At 43.8% G+C, this 16,301-nt stretch overlaps 1 protein-coding gene across 3 annotated transcripts; it reads left to right on the forward strand.

Moving 5' to 3' along the window:
• The first annotated feature begins 10,286 nt into the window (after nucleotides 1–10,286).
• On the forward strand, nucleotides 10,287–15,760 carry LOC307019245 (uncharacterized protein). Of its 3 annotated transcripts, none has more exons than XM_079649978.1 (2): nucleotides 10,287–12,304; nucleotides 14,954–15,760. In XM_079649978.1, the coding sequence occupies exons 1-2, from the start codon at nucleotides 10,301–10,303 to the stop codon at nucleotides 15,053–15,055; spliced, it is 2,106 nt and encodes a 701-aa protein (XP_079506104.1). In that variant the 5' UTR covers nucleotides 10,287–10,300; the 3' UTR covers nucleotides 15,056–15,760. The 3 variants fall into 3 exon arrangements, with proteins under 3 accessions (XP_079506104.1, XP_079506105.1, XP_079506106.1); XM_079649979.1 differs by having other exon boundaries at nucleotides 10,287–12,235; XM_079649980.1 differs by lacking the exon at nucleotides 14,954–15,760 and having other exon boundaries at nucleotides 10,287–11,796; nucleotides 12,126–12,233.
• The last annotated feature ends 541 nt before the right edge of the window (nucleotides 15,761–16,301 follow it).

The following is a 16,301-nucleotide window of genomic DNA, read 5'->3' on the forward strand; positions in this document are numbered from 1 at the left end:
AGAAAAAAAAGCCAAAATCCGCCTAGGCCATTAAAAAGAAACCGAATTCCACGTTTTACAGATGAACAGACACAAATGCAGACTTGACTACTTGGCAGTTGATTAAAGCAGATTTGTCCTTTTTCACCTCTCAAAGGTTTGGGTCCTGTTCAACACTGGGTACAGAAATATATTCAATATACAGTCATTTGTACGTAAAGATTTTTTAAGTTGTAAGCACTTAGAAATATACATTTGATTGCATTTAAAGTGGCTGTAGACAACTTATCATAATGAAGAAGTTGATTGCACAAATTTGTAATGGATGTAGAATAAAGACGACATTAGCATTTAAATTGGCTCCCTATAAGACTCGCTTTCTCTATGAAATTATGTCTGGCTCTGAGTAGTGTTCTCCCTTTCACAATAAAAGCCCAAACACAATACTTTCTGAATCACTGCAGGAAGTAATATGCTAAAATGCTAATACAAATAGCTTACAGTAGCTCCCAATTAGTTGAACAATTGGAAAACCGCAAGGACTGTGGAAACACCTACTGGCAAAGGATTGTGGATGCAAATTATGCAAAGAGGAAGAAAAAACATTCTATCTAAAGCTATATAACACAATCTGCATATTGACAGTATGAGTACAACAAAAACAGTATGCATGTTGATGCAAACGACGATGTTCAGTAAACGATCAATCAAAATCGAAGGGTGCAATGTATTTTTAAATGGAGCAGAAATAGAACTAGTCTCCCAGTTCAAGTATCTTGAACAGGGAGTGTCGTATTGGACTCGCACTTGACTTTTAAGAAACATATCCAGAAAGTATCCAATACCATTAAATTCAACTTGCAACATTTTAAACAAATTAGACCTTTTCTTAACTGTCAATGCTGCAAAGTCATACCTCCACTGTATGATTCTATCCCACATTGAATACTGTTTTACAAACTGGTCGTTTGCTTGTGCCACACACCTGAAACCCATAGAACAGCTGTTCAAGAGAGCTATCGAGGTGTTTGACAGAAAGCCACAGTCATACCACCACTGTATCATCCTTGAAAATCACAATTTCTTGAGTTTTTGACAATTTTAAGTCTTTTAAAAGTATGTGTTTTTTTTAAAATAATATTTACATGGGCTGGCCCCCCTCCCCTTGGGGGAATTCATCCACAGAAAACACACTGGTCGCAGAACTAGTTCAGAAACCAGAGGAGACTGTGAAGTCCACCACAGACGGACCACCTTTGGACAAAATGTCCTCTCCATTAAAGGCAGCTCATTGTGGAATAGCCCCCCAACTGAGACTGGGATTGTCCCAATCTCAATAGTTTTAAAGGTCAACTTAAAGAATGGTTGAGCAACAAACAGACGTGTAATCACCGCTAAATAAATGCACTTTAACATAGGGGTATCTCCTCTTGCACTTTTATGTAGCGCTTTTTATCTTATCTTGCACTTTATATATCATAGCTGCTACATTGTAATGCCATGTGGTAAATGCTTGTATGCTGCTCATGCTCTTTCTGCATATCATGTATTTATTTTTGCTGTATATATATAAATGTCATGTTCTTATATGCTATGTGACGGGACTACAGATGGAAATTAGCTCAAAGCTAAAATCCGGCTCATTTACACTTGTAGGCATTATTTTTGTTTTAAAGTGTTCATCAATGTGCACTACGGTGGCCCTGAAGAAAACTAAACATTAAAATATGTTATCGATGTCCCCATTCCCAGTTTGTTTTGGGAATAATTGTGATGTTTACTATGTTTTGGTAGCTCTTAACAAAACAGAATTTTTGTAAAAGACTGCGATTCTTAAAGGCAAGTTTGTGATTTTAACACTGTTTCGATGAAACAATACATTATACAATATTACGGCTTTTTGCCATATTTTTAACACAATATACTTGTACCTTTTTTTTTTGTGGTTGTAGGGCTTCAAGATATTTTGCATGTCATGCATAAACACGGTCTCATCTTTTCTTGAAACTGACGTGCTGTCCGTTTTACAAACAAGTTCAAGCTGTCTTTAAGATGTGACATCGCGCTCTGACTATTCCCCGTAAAATCGTGACAAACTATTACTTATTCTTAAATTTGACCTCTTGCTGCTTGGTTGAAAATGATAGATGAAAAATAACTTTTTAAAAAGAGTCAAACAGAGAGGGACATTATACTGGTGAAAAAACTCTAAATTCTACAGATGACTCCCCCCACTCAACGCAATAAGTCCCACCCCACTCAGCAAATCATCTAAAACGAAGGACCCCACTAAGACGACCGTTGAAAACTAGCCATGGATCTGAGAAAAACCAAGTCTGATGTAACCTACCCTTATTATCACCAGGATAACGGATATGGGCTTAATGAATGGATGTTACAAAGTAGGGAAGAGGATGTTCCCGAAGAAGAGCTCTCCTCTATATCATATCCATGTAAGGTCTTTAGGACAAAAGAGGACTATGATAACATGACATATGAAGAATATCTTTTCTTTAAAAGATGGTATTATAGATAACCTCTATAGAAACAATATATCTCATACCACTCGCCAAGATCGCAAACGACATTTAGCAGATAAGAAAAGCAAAAGTAAAGAAAACCGAAGAAAAAGAAAAAAAAAAAAGGAAAGGGAGAAGAAAAATGAAAAGCAAACGCAGAATGCGAATGAAAAGAAAAGGGACCATAGGACGGGAAACGAAAAAGACAAGAAGAAGGAAGGTGAAAAGAAAAAGGAACAAAGTGAAGAAATGTCAACTAACTATAGAGGATGGTGTTGTAGACCCATTACCGGATCATAATAATCTTATAGATCATCTACCGCTAACCGACTGCTGCGAATGTGTTGAACAAATACCAAAAGCAATGGCAGAGCTTTGCTTCAATATAATGAGAGAAAAAGCACAATACTACGGAATTGCCCAAATTGGCGACAGTGCCAGAGCATGTATTAAAAGACTGTTGGAGGATCTCTATTCTAGTATCGGTTGCCATTACATCGAAGGATATGCCAAAACGTGTGACGACATAGACAAAGCTTTTGAAGACAATAATATGGTACCTGTCCTTACAGCTAAACAAATCCTATGCCAGGTATTCAACAGACCACAAGAAGCACAAGAAGCCCCAGAAAGGATTACATTCAGAGCTAATAATGGTGAAACCGAAGAAGAAGCAAAGCAGATTATAATCGTTGCGGGTGAAAGGATAGAGAATTTGCAAGTGATGTTAATGCATTTATTTGATATAAAAAATGCATTCGTTTACTTCCAAGAAACCCCTAAACATCTACTTGGGCAATGTGAATTGAACGATAAACCGATCACTGTAAATGAAACGCGGAGAGAAGCAGCAGTGCAAATCGTTAAGTCTATTACCTTGTATGCACTACGACATTAACTTGGTAAAATGTAATATGTTTTCTGAAAATGGGGTGAATGTTGTGTTTTCAATTAAACAACCAAAACACATGAAAATGTGTTTTATTTTTGCTAGTATTGTAAACGAAACATTTAAAGTGGTCCTGGAATCTTCATTTTCCGAAACATTCTGTAACATTACCGAAGAAATGAAACAAACACCAAAAGTGTATCATGTGCTCTCATTGTATGCTCTGTTTGTAGATGTAATGCATCTTTGTATCAAAAACAGCATACACATGAATATTTTGACTGAAGTGAAAAAAACTCCATGATGATATTTCCAGTAATCTGGGGAATTCTAAGCTGGAGACGGTCCTGGGGATGTTACAATCAGTATAACTATTGATTTTGTGTGTGAAAAAATAAAAATGTAAATAGGAAATTTAAAAAAAAGTTTTTACATTTTAAAAACTGTTGTCTTCATTATAGCAACGGGAGCGTGTCTGATACATGTGTATTACAGTCCTTCACATGCACTGTTCTCTTCATTATAACAAGGGGAGGGTAACAGGGAAGATGTATGATACAAGTGTATTGAAACGTGCGTATTATACCCCCAGAGAAACACAGAAACACAGAAACACAGAAACACAGAAACACAGAAACACAAAAACACAGAAAAACACTGAAACACTGAAAAACACAGAAACACTGAAACACTGAAACACAGAAACACCGAAACACCGAGACACAGAACCACAGAGACACAGAAACACAGAAACACAGAAACACAAAAACACAGAAACACAGAAAACACAGAAACACAAAAACACAAAAACACTGAAACACCGACACACCGAGACACAGAACCACAGAAACACAGAAACACAGAAACACAGAAACACAAAAACACAGAAACACAGAAAACACAGAAACACACTGAAATACTGAAAAACACAGAAACACTGAGACACAGAAACACAGAAACACCGAAACACCGAGACACAGAACCACAGAGACACAGAAACACAAAAACACAAAAACACAGAAACACAGAAAACACAGAAACACAAAAACACAAAAACACAAAAACACTGAAACACCGACACACCGAGACACAGAACCACAGAAACACAGAAACACAGAAACACCGAAACACCGAGACACAGAACCACAGAGACACAGAAACACAGAAACACAGAAACACAGAAACACAAAAACACAGAAACACAGAAAACACAGAAACACAAAAACACAAAAACACTGAAACACCGACACACCGAGACACAGAACCACAGAAACACAGAAACACAGAAACACAGAAACACAAAAACACAGAAACACAGAAAACACAGAAACACACTGAAATACTGAAAAACACAGAAACACTGAGACACAGAAACACAGAAACACCGAAACACCGAGACACAGAACCACAGAGACACAGAAACACAAAAACACAAAAACACAGAAACACAGAAAACACAAAAACACAAAAACACAAAAACACAAAAACACTGAAACACCGACACACCGAGACACAGAACCACAGAAACACAGAAACACAGAAACACAAAAACACAGAAACACAGAAAACACAGAAACACAGAAACACAAAAACACAAAAACACTGAAACACAGAAACACAAAAACACAGAAAAACACTGAAACATTGAAACAACACAGAAACACTGAAAAAAACAGAAACACTGAAACACCGAAACACAGAAACACAGAAACACAGAGACACAGAACCACAGAACCACAGAAACACAGAAACACAGAAACACAGAAACACAGAAACACAAAAACACTGAAACACTGAAACAACACAGAAACACTGAAAAACACAGAAACACAAAAACACAGAAAACACAGAAAAACAGAAACACAAAAACACTGAAACACAGAAACACAAAAACACAAAACACTGAAAACACTGAAAACAGTGTGTAACTTACATTCATTAAGTTATTGAAACTTTTGTCTTTAAGTTACTTTCACTTAACATATCAATTTATGCAATTTCTACTTAATTTCATAAGTTGTTTTTATTTCAACTCAGCTCTGTAAGCCAGTTCAATGACCTCTACATTCTATTAAGTCAATTTGACTGAACAGTGAGTTGTCCATCCATCCATCCATCTTCTCCCGCTTATCCGTGGTCGGGTCGCGGAGGTAGCAGTTCCAGCAGAGAGCCCCAAACTTTCTTTTCCCTGGCCACATCAACCAGCTCTGACTGGGGGATCCCAAGGCGCTCCCAGGCCAGCGAAGAGATATAATCCCTCCACCTGGTTCTAGGTCTACCCCTTGGTCTCTTCCCAGCTGGACGTGCCTGGAACACCTCCCTAGGGAGGCGCCCAGGTGGCATCCTAACTAGGTGCCCGAACCACCTCAACTGGCTCCTTTCGACGCGAAGGAGGAGCGGTTCAACTCCGAGTCCCTCCCGGATGACCGAACTTCTCACCTTATCCCTAAGGGAGACACCAGCCACCCTGCGGAGAAAACCCATCTCGGCCGCTTGTACCCGCGATCTCGTTCTTTCGGTCATGACCCATCCTTCATGACCATAGGTGAGGGTAGGAACAAAAATGGCGCGGTAGACAGAGAGCTTTGCCTTCTGGCTCAGCTCCCTTTTCGTCACAACGGTGCGGTAAAGCGACTGCAGTACCGCTCCCGCTGCTCCGATTCTCCAACCCATCTCACGCTCCATTGTTCCCTCACTCGAGAACAAGACCCCGAGATACTTGAACTCCTTCAATTGGGGTAAGGACTCATTCCCTACTTGGAGTGGACAGTCCATCGGTTTCCTGCTGAGAACCATGGCCTCAGATTTGGAGGTGCTGATCCTCATCCCAGCCGCTTCACACTCGGTTGCGAACCGATCCAGTGAGTGCTGAAGGTCGCAGACCGATGAAGCCATCAGAACCACATCATCTGCAAAAAGCAGTGGTGCAATCCTTAGTCCACCGAACTGCAGACTCCCTCCCCCACGACTACGCCTCGAAATCCGATCCATGTATATTACAAACAGGATTGGTGACAAAGCGCAGCCCTGGCGGAGGCCAACCCTCACCAGAAATGGGTCCGACTTACTGCCGAGGACCCGGACACAGCTCTCGCTTTGGGAGTTCAGAGATTGGATGGCCCTGAGTAGAGACCCCCTCACCCCATACTCCCGCAGCACCTCCCACAGTGACTCCCTGGGAAACCGGTCATACGCCTTCTCCAAGTCTACAAAACACATGTAGACTGGATAAGCGTACTCCCAGGCCCCCTCCAGGATCCTTGCGAGAGTAAAAAGTTGATCCGTCGTTCCACGACCAGGACGAAATCCGCATTGTTCCTCCTCAATCTGAGGTTCGACAATCGGCCTGACCCTCCTTTCGAGTACCTTAGAGTAAACTTTCCCGGGGAGGCTGAGTAGTGTGATGCCTCTGTAATCGGCACACACCCTCTGATCCCCCTTTTTAAAAAGGGGAACCACCACCCCGGTCTGCCACTCCTTCGGTACTGTTTCCGACTTCCACGCAACGTTGATGAGACGTGTCAACCATGACAGTCCCTCAAAACCCAGAGCCTTCAGCATTTCTGGGCGGATCTCATCCACCCCGGGGGCTTTGCCACTGTGAAGTTGTTTGACGACCTCAGTGACCTCCCCCCGGGAGATTGGTGTCGATCCCCCGTCATACTCCAGCTCTGCCTCTAACATAGAGGGCGGAGTTGTCGGGTTCAGGAGTTCCTGAAAGTGCTCCTTCCAACTCCCTAACACTCCATCAGTTGAGGTCAACAACGTCCCATCCTTACTGTACACAGCTTGGATGGTTCCCTGCTTCCCCCTCCTGAGGTGTCGGACAGTTTTCCAGAACAACTTTGGTGCCGCCCGAAAGTCCTTTTCCATGTCTTCTCCGAACTTCTCCCACACCCGCTGCTTTTCCTCGGCCACGGCTGAGGCTGCTGCCCTTCGGGCCTGTCGGTTTTTCTGGTTCAGCTCACGCTAAACCTCTCCAGATACAGAGGGGGTGCCTCACGCCATTGAACGAGTAAAATGCTAACTGTGTTCAGAAATAGCATTTATATTGTGTACAAATGCTATGTTCCACTCTTGAAATGGAGACACATTTGTATTTCTGCTTTTTAGAAAATATTTTATAGAAAAGAAAGGAATGTATTTAGTTTATTTTATTGAACTATGGTGCCCATAAACTACATGTCCCACAATGCATTTCGTTCTGTGACTTGCGCACTGAAGTGTCTTTATATCAGCCGTTTCTAGCAGCGGGAACAGTCGGTGCCTCAAGGCACTTAAAAATGTTGATCTTTGATTGATGAGATTATTGTTATTTAATCTAATAAATTCATGGGATGTATGTAATTATAACACAGGGAAAGGTTACTGTTCACCCACAATAATAAATCAGATGTGCAATGGTTGTAATTGTTAGATATTTATATTATAATAAAATAAATAATATTTATACATGAACAATAATTTTTCCTAAACTTCTGCTTTCAGAGGTAGTCAAGTTATTACTAAAAAAACAATAATAATCCACTGAATAGTCTATGGAAAATAACTGCAAGCAAATAATCAACAATTACAACCATTGTACAATTTCTTTTAAGTTTGGTTAAAACAAATAATAGTTTTTTCATTTATATATTCGGCATGCACGTAGACACAAAAATGCTCTATGTGGATGCACACTAACCTTTCCCTGTTATTATTACATGCATCCCATGAATTTATTAGATTGAATATGCCTCATCAATCAAAGATGAACATTTCAAGTTGTTTATTTATTTAAATGAAGTACTGTTTAAGTCTTTATCATATGAATTCAGGGATAATATTGTAATTGTGAAAGCCAAGGCTTATAGTTTATGGGCAACGTGACTGTTGTAATTGTGTGCATCTTATTCTTTGTCATGTTCTCAGTTCTTATTACTTTATTAAGGCCTGCTTCATAATGTACCTAAATGTGTGTTCTCTATTACAGACAGATTTTCAAAGATTTTTTTTCAAAGCCCCGGTCCACAGCAGGGGTTAGGGGAGACCGTCACACACACACACACACACACACACACACACACACACACACACACACACACACACACACACACACACACACACACACACACACACACACACACACACACACACACACACACACACACACACACACACACACACACTTGGGGGCGGGCCCACCTGTCAGTTTTTATAGATACTAATGTGATTGAAACAGCATTTTTTTTTTTTTAAATATTATACATCATAAGGCGCAACAGTGGGGGCTTTTCACACCTGTGAATACACATCACCCCCCTCCTATCGACGGATATCACACCTACTTGGGATATCACACCTACTTGGGATCTCACACCTCGAACAAAGGGGAGGCGGGACTTAGCTCATTTGCATAATTGGGGGAGGTGTGACCTGTCACTTTTTATGCATACTAATGAGACGAATGCGGCATCATTATTACTACTACCACAGCATTTCACAAAACACTACAGCGTTTCAGGAAATGCAACAGCATTTCAGAAAACGCTACAGCATTTCACAAAACACTACAGCGTTTCAGGAAATGCCACAGCATTCAAGAAAACGCTACAGCATTTCACAAAACGATACAGCATTTCACAAAACGCCTCAGCCAACGCTACAGCATTTCACAAAACGCTACAGCATTTCACCAAACACCAAAGCATTTCAGGAAACACTACAGCATTTCAGGAAACACCACAACATTTTAGGAAACACCACAGCATTTCAGGAAACACCACAGAATTTCACAAAACGCTACAGCGTTTCAGGAAACGCCACAGCATTTCAGAAAACGATACAGCATTTCACAAAACGCCACAGCATTTCAGAAAACGCTAAAACATTTCACAAAACGATACAGCATTTCACAAAACGCCACAGCATTTCACAAAACGCCACAGCATTTCACAAAACGCTACAGCATTTCAGAAAACGCTACAGCATTTCACAAAACACCAAAGCATTCCAGGAAAACTTAAGCATTTCAGGAAACACCACAGCATTTCAGGAAACACCACAGCATTTCACTAAACGCTACAGCGTTTCAGGAAAATGAACATATTTGACCGTGATTTAATTGTAATACTGTTACAGCTGCATCAGTCATCTCCTGGTCCCGCCCTCGCTGCATCCGACGAGGTGATTGGATGAGACGTCATCCAATCGAAGTGCACAGACGGCGCACACCTGCTGGGGAGGAGTACTAAGGCTGGGGACAACTGACACTCTGGAGGCTCTGTATTGTGAGACAGACGCCTCCAGCCTCTCGTTGTGTTGCTGCCATATTCTGTGCTTTGTTAGACTGTTTAACAGTGTGTTAAGTAGGTTTTCTGTGCTAGTTACACTGATTAGCAGTCTGTCGTAGTGTTCTGTGTTTAGTATAGTGTGTGTGTATCGCTTAGACCCAGGTTAACTTAGCGCCTGTAGATCAGCATTTGAGTGTGTATCGCTTAGACCCAGGATCGATTAGCGCCTGTAGATCGGCAACAGCTGTGTTCTCGCACAGCCTCCTTTTGTTTGTTATTTTGGTCCACTTTAGAAGTGAGGTAGTTTCTTTCCTTTTGTGTATTACCCGTTGTGGGATAATACCGTGCAACTCTCTTTTGGAGTTCTCCTTTTGTTAAATAACAACAGTCTGGCCCTTTGTTTGTGCCAGGCTGTTTGTGCATATCCTTTTGTTCATTTATAGTTACAAATAAACCACTTGTAACTTATACCAATTCTATTCTGGTTGTGTTTCTTCCCTTTGGAACCCCTAGACCCAAAAGGGAACGTAACACGTGGGGGCTCGTGTCCGGGATACTTTGAATAGAATCCCTGGGGTTATAGGTGGTTTTTTTTATAGCAACAAACACTTTTGTAAATACGGGGGGCAGTACACCCGAGAATGGCGGCCTTCGCCTTAGAGTCGTTCTTAGTTTGGCCGTCCTATGAGGAGCTGGACCGGTGTAAAAAGGACGACTTGATAGAAATAGCGCGGCACTTCAGTCTTGTGGTGAGTCGGCAGATGTTAAAGGAAGAATTGAAGGCATTGGTGGGGGATGAGATGGTGAGAAGGGAATTACTAGTACTGGCTGTGCCCGCTGAGTTCCCAGGGTCTAACGCCTTAACTGAAGACCCGTTAAATCAGAGGCAGGCGGCGGAGTTTACATTTAGCCAAGAAAAGAGTGATGGCAGCGAGGGGGGCGGGCCGTGTGAAGCACTGCTCGGGCCGCCTCGTAAATGTCCACCCTCTCCGGTTGGTAGTACAGATTCCCGGGAAGGGAATAAACTTAAAGTCCGCCTCACCCGACTTCAGTTAGAAGCAAAAGACAGGGAGCGAGACAGGCAGTTTCAGTTGGAGGCAAAAAGAATCGAAGCAGATAAGGAAGTCCGGATACGGCAGATGGAGCTAGATTCCGAACTGCGCGCATCTGGTGTTATTTGCAATCCTAGAGAAAGCTTTTCACTTCCTTCTCGTCCACCTGCCTTCAATGTAGGGGAAAATGTAGCATTAGTGCTGGTTTTCCTCGAGACTGAAGTGGATGCGTATTTTTGTGCGTTTGAACACCTTGCAGCGGCACTACAGTGGCCGGCTGAAGCCTGGGCGCTGTTAGTGCGGTGTAGGCTTCACGGGAGAGCTCAAGAGGCAGTTTCTGCCCTTTCGTTAGAGGACAGCTTAAGTTACGACCTGGTGAAGCGTGCCATACTTAGGGTGTACGAGCTAGTTCCCGAAGCCTACCGGCAGAAGTTCAGGAACCATAGAAAGGGTTCTAATCAAACCCATGTTGAGTTTGCCAGGGAAAAAGGGATGTTATTTACGAAGTGGATTGACTCGTGTAACGCTGCAGAGTATTCTGTTCTGAAAGAATTAATTCTCATGGAAGAATTTAAAAGGGGGTTGCCTGACCGCATTGTGGGATACATAAATGAACAGAGAGTACAGTCGCTCTCCGCAGCTGCTGTACTGGCTGACGAATATGTGTTGATGCATAAAACTGTGTTTTCCCCTGTTGCTACTGAGAGGGCACCCAGCGCGTCTGCTGCACCCTCTGAGCCGGGGAATGTGTATAGGGTAACAAGAGAGGAGAGGGAGTGCCACTATTGTCATCAGTTTGGACATGTTATTGCTAACTGCATGATTCGTAAACGTAAAGAGCAACCACCAAGTCTGACCCGGCCGAAAGGCATTGGGTTAATTAATGCGGAGTCACCCAATATTCCTCCCTCCGACCATGATGAAGAAATAGATCCCTGCTTTAAGCCTTTTGTGTTTGAGGGATTGATATCGTTAACAGGTGAGTCGGAGGATCAGAGACCCATCCGCATCCTACGAGACACTGGAGGTTCCCAGTCGGTGATTGTTGCATCTGCCCTGCCATTCTCCGACCAATCAGCGTGTGGGTATGGATCAATATTATGTGGCATTGAAATGGGTTATGTGCCCCGGCCCGTACACAAGGTACATGTACAATCTAAATTAATTACTGGATTCTTCCCTGTTGCTGTATGCCCAGCATTACCCATACGTGGTATAGTTTTCTTAATGGGAAATGACATTGCAGGAGGTAAGGTAACTCCTGCGCTTGAAATATTGGATTCTCCGCAGGCTGTACTGCCTGAGGTAACAAATGCCCACATTTTCCCCATTTGTGCCGTCACCCGTGCGCAGGCTCGTAAGAGTGACTCAGATGTGTCTCTAAATGATACTATGTTTGGGACACTGTTTACAGATGACAAGATGCCGGAGAAACGATCAGAAGTTGTGGTTCCCCTTTCCCCTGCCGTGGCCACTGCGCCAGCGCAACCTGCCAGCCCAGTTGTTGACGGTTCGACACTCCCGGTAACCCGAGAGCGTTTACTCGCTGCGCAGAGGGCTGATCCGACGCTTGCGAAGTGTTTCGAGCAGGTGGTGAGTAATAACAAAGCAAGGGGTGAGAAGGTAGCTTATGTGCTGGATAAGGAGATATTAGTGCGCCAATGGTCCCTCACTGCTACGGCTGAAGCTGACTGGAGTGTAGCGCATCAGGTAGTTGTGCCGGCGCCCTACCGTCAACATGTACTATCTGTAGCGCATGAGAGTAAATAGTCGGGACACTTGGGCGTGACTAAAACTTATCAGATCGTTCTCAAACATTTCTTTTGGCCAGGTTTAAAGAAGGATATCTCTAGCTTTTGCCGTTGCTGTCATGTGTGCCAGGTTGTCGGTAAGCCTAACCAAAAAATTCCGCAAGCTCCGTTACATCCCATACCGGCTATAGGTGAGCCCTTTGACAGGGTGTTGATAGATTGTGTTGGCCCTTTACCGCGTACGAAAACGGGTCAACAGTATTTGCTCACCATCATGTGTACGCCTACTCGTTTCCCGGAAGCTATTCCGCTGCGTAGTATTACTTCCGCCGCTATAGTTAAGGCGTTGACAAAATTATTTTCCACATTTGGAATACCGCGGGTAATTCAGAGTGACCAAGGGACAAATTTTAAATCCAAGTTGTTCAAACAGGTCCTCCAAACACTACAAGTGAAACATGTTATGTCCAGCGCGTATCACCCAGAGTCGCAGGGTGCGTTGGAACGGTGGCATCAGACCCTAAAAAGCATGCTGCGGAAGTACTGTTTGGAAACGGAAAAAAACTGGGATGAGGGAATTCCCTTCGTCTTGTTCGCAGCTCGTGAAGCTGTGCAGGAATCGTTAGGATTCAGCCCCGCGGAACTCGTTTTCGGCCATACGCCCCGCGGCCCCCTTAAAATCTTACATGATGAGTTTCTCTCGGCTGATACTCCTCCAGATAAGAACGTATTGGATTACGTTAGTCAGTTTCGTGAGCGCCTGCACCGGGCAAATTCACTCGCTAGAGAGTCACTCTCCGCTTCACAGGCTGTCATGAAGCGTAATTATGACCGTGCCGCTGTTCCTAGGCATTTTGAGATAGGGGAAAAGGTTCTTGCATTATTGCCTATCCCTGGCGCTGCGCTCTCCGCTAAATTTCTCGGGCCGTACGAAATCCATGACTGTCTTAGTGACACCGATTATGTTATTTGCACTCCGGAGAGACGACGTAAAACGCGCGTTTGCCATGTTAACATGTTGAAACGTTATCATTCGCGCATCGCTGCTGACAGCCAGTCTGGGGGGTTGGGTAATCAAAGAGTAGCTGCTTCCGCATTAATTGTTACAGATAGTTCCGGCCCATCGGATAACGGTTTGGTGATGCGTTCCCATCACCAGCCGGGTGCCCGGTTATGTAACTCGGAGATGATAGAGACGCTGCCCACTACGTTAAGTCATCTGCAGGCGGAGCAGCAGCATGACATAACCCAGTTAGTGGCTCAATTCTCGTGCCTTTTTCAGGATGTCCCGACACAAACTAATGTGATAACGCATGACATCGATGTAAAAGGCGCGAGGCCGATTAAGCAGCACCCGTACCGTGCAAATCCGACCAAGTGCGCCCTTATGAAACAGGAGGCGGAATATCTGGTAGCTAATGCCTTAGCTACACAGAGCTCTAGTCCATGGTGCTCGCCGTGCCTAGTAGAGGCTAAATCTGACGGTTCTCCGCGCTTTATCACGGACTACCGTAAAGTGAACGCTGTTACGGTGCCCGATGGCTATCCATTGCCGAGAATGGAGGACTGCATCGACAATTTAGGTTCCGCCAAATACGTCAGTAAATTGGATTTGCTTAAAGGTTATTGGCAGGTACCTTTAACAGACCGTGCTTCGAAAATCTCCGCCTTCGCTACGCCTGACTGTTTCCTACAGTACACAGTCATGGCTTTCGGTATGTGTAACGCTCCTGCCACCTTTCAGAGACTGGTGAATACTGTATTATCAGGAATAAATAACTGTAATGCGTATTTAGATGATCTCATTGTGTACACTCCCACCTGGGAGATGCACATGCAGATATTGGGACAGGTATTCACCCGCCTCGCACAAGCATCTCTTACTTTGAATCTGGCCAAGTGTGAGTTTGGGAAAGCTACTGTCACCTACTTAGGGAAGCAGGTTGGGCAAGGCCAAGTCCGACCAGTGGAAGCTAAGGTTGCTGCAGTGACTGAATGTGCGGTGCCCGGCACCAGGAGTGACCTCCGCCGTTTCCTCGGCATGGCAGGCTACTACCGCAGTTTCTGTCGCAACTTTTCCACTGTAGCCCAACCGCTAACTAATTTGATAAGTCCCAAGGCGGACTACGTTTGGACCCCCGAGTGCCAATATGCATTTGAATGCGTAAAAACACTCTTAAGTCACGCTCCTGTGCTCGCTGCTCCCGACCTGGCTAAGCCCTTTACACTAGAGGTGGATGCCAGTGCAGTGGGGGCCGGTGCTGTGTTGCTGCAGGAGGATGCGGATGGAGTGGATCATCCTGTCTGTTACTTCTCCCGTAAGTTCAACAAACATCAGGTCCGGTACTCTACCATTGAAAAGGAGACCCTTGCTTTGTTGTTAGCTCTCCAGCACTTTGAAGTTTATGTCGGATCTAGTTCTTTGCCAGTTGCAGTATTTACCGACCATAATCCCATTGTCTTTTTGTCCCGCATGTACAATCACAACCAGCGTCTCATGCGGTGGGCTCTGATCGTCCAAGACTACAACCTGCAGATCCGACACAAAAAGGGTTCAGAGAACGTGTTTGCAGATGCTCTGTCCAGACTGTAGTGATGTGTTCTGTGTTCGTTATGTTGTGGGGTATGGTTCATCAAAAACCCTGTGGGGTTTTGTCTTAAGGGAGGGGGTGTTACAGCTGCATCAGTCATCTCCTGGTCCCGCCCTCGCTGCATCCGACGAGGTGATTGGATGAGACGTCATCCAATCGAAGTGCACAGACGGCGCACACCTGCTGTAGAGGAGTACTAAGGCTGGGGACAACTGACACTCTGGAGGCTCTGTATTGTGAGACAGACGCCTCCAGCCTCTCGTTGTGTTGCCGTCATATTCTGTGCTTTGTTAGACTGTTTAACAGCGTGTTAAGTAGGTTTTCTGTGCTAGTTACACTGATTAGCAGTCTGTCGTAGTGTTCTGTGTTTAGTATAGTGTGTGTGTATCGCTTAGACCCAGGTTAACTTAGCGCCTGTAGATCAGCATTTGTGTGTGTATCGCTTAGACCCAGGATCGATTAGCGCCTGTAGATCGGCAACAGCTGTGTTCTCGCACAGCCTCCTTTTGTTTGTTATTTTGGTCCACTTTAGAAGTGAGGTAGTTTCTTTCCTTTTGTGTATTACCCGTTGTGGGATAATACCGTGCAACTCTCTTTTGGAGTTCTCCTTTTGTTAAATAACAACAGTCTGGCCCTTTGTTTGTGCCAGGCTGTTTGTGCATATCCTTTTGTTCATTTATAGTTACAAATAAACCACTTGTAACTTATACCAATTCTATTCTGGTTGTGTTTCTTCCCTTTGGAACCCCTAGACCCAAAAGGGAACGTAACAAATACACATTTCAAAAATGATGCCAAAGTAACAACATACTGATACCGGTTAGTAAAAACCATGAATTAATGCTGTGACAGGTGTGTAGACAAGACGATAGGCGAAAAACCTTTTAAAATGTGTGTTTTCTGAATGGAGATCGGATCGATCAGGCTAAACCAACCTGTAGCTGCTCCGCCCAAACTCACAACAACGGCATACAGACATAAATAAAGCAATGACTGTATTAGCCATGACACAGACAGTCTGTGGTTTGTTCATGTTTAACTTTTGTCCAGTTTCTGAACAGATATGAGAAGCTGTGAGCTCTGTGTGCTAACAGCTAACGGCTGATGTTTCGGGACATGTTGCGCTGTCGGGTGCTGACCAATCACGAAGCATAATTTCTTGACTGGCAGCAAAAACAACCAATCACAGCAGTGCTTCTCTGGCTGGCTCTTTCCAATCACAAACAAGAAGTGTTCTCCCTAAAGGAA

This window comes from Notothenia rossii (genome assembly GCF_949606895.1).
Source record: "Notothenia rossii genome assembly, chromosome: 9".
Classification (NCBI taxonomy): domain Eukaryota; kingdom Metazoa; phylum Chordata; class Actinopteri; order Perciformes; family Nototheniidae; genus Notothenia; species Notothenia rossii.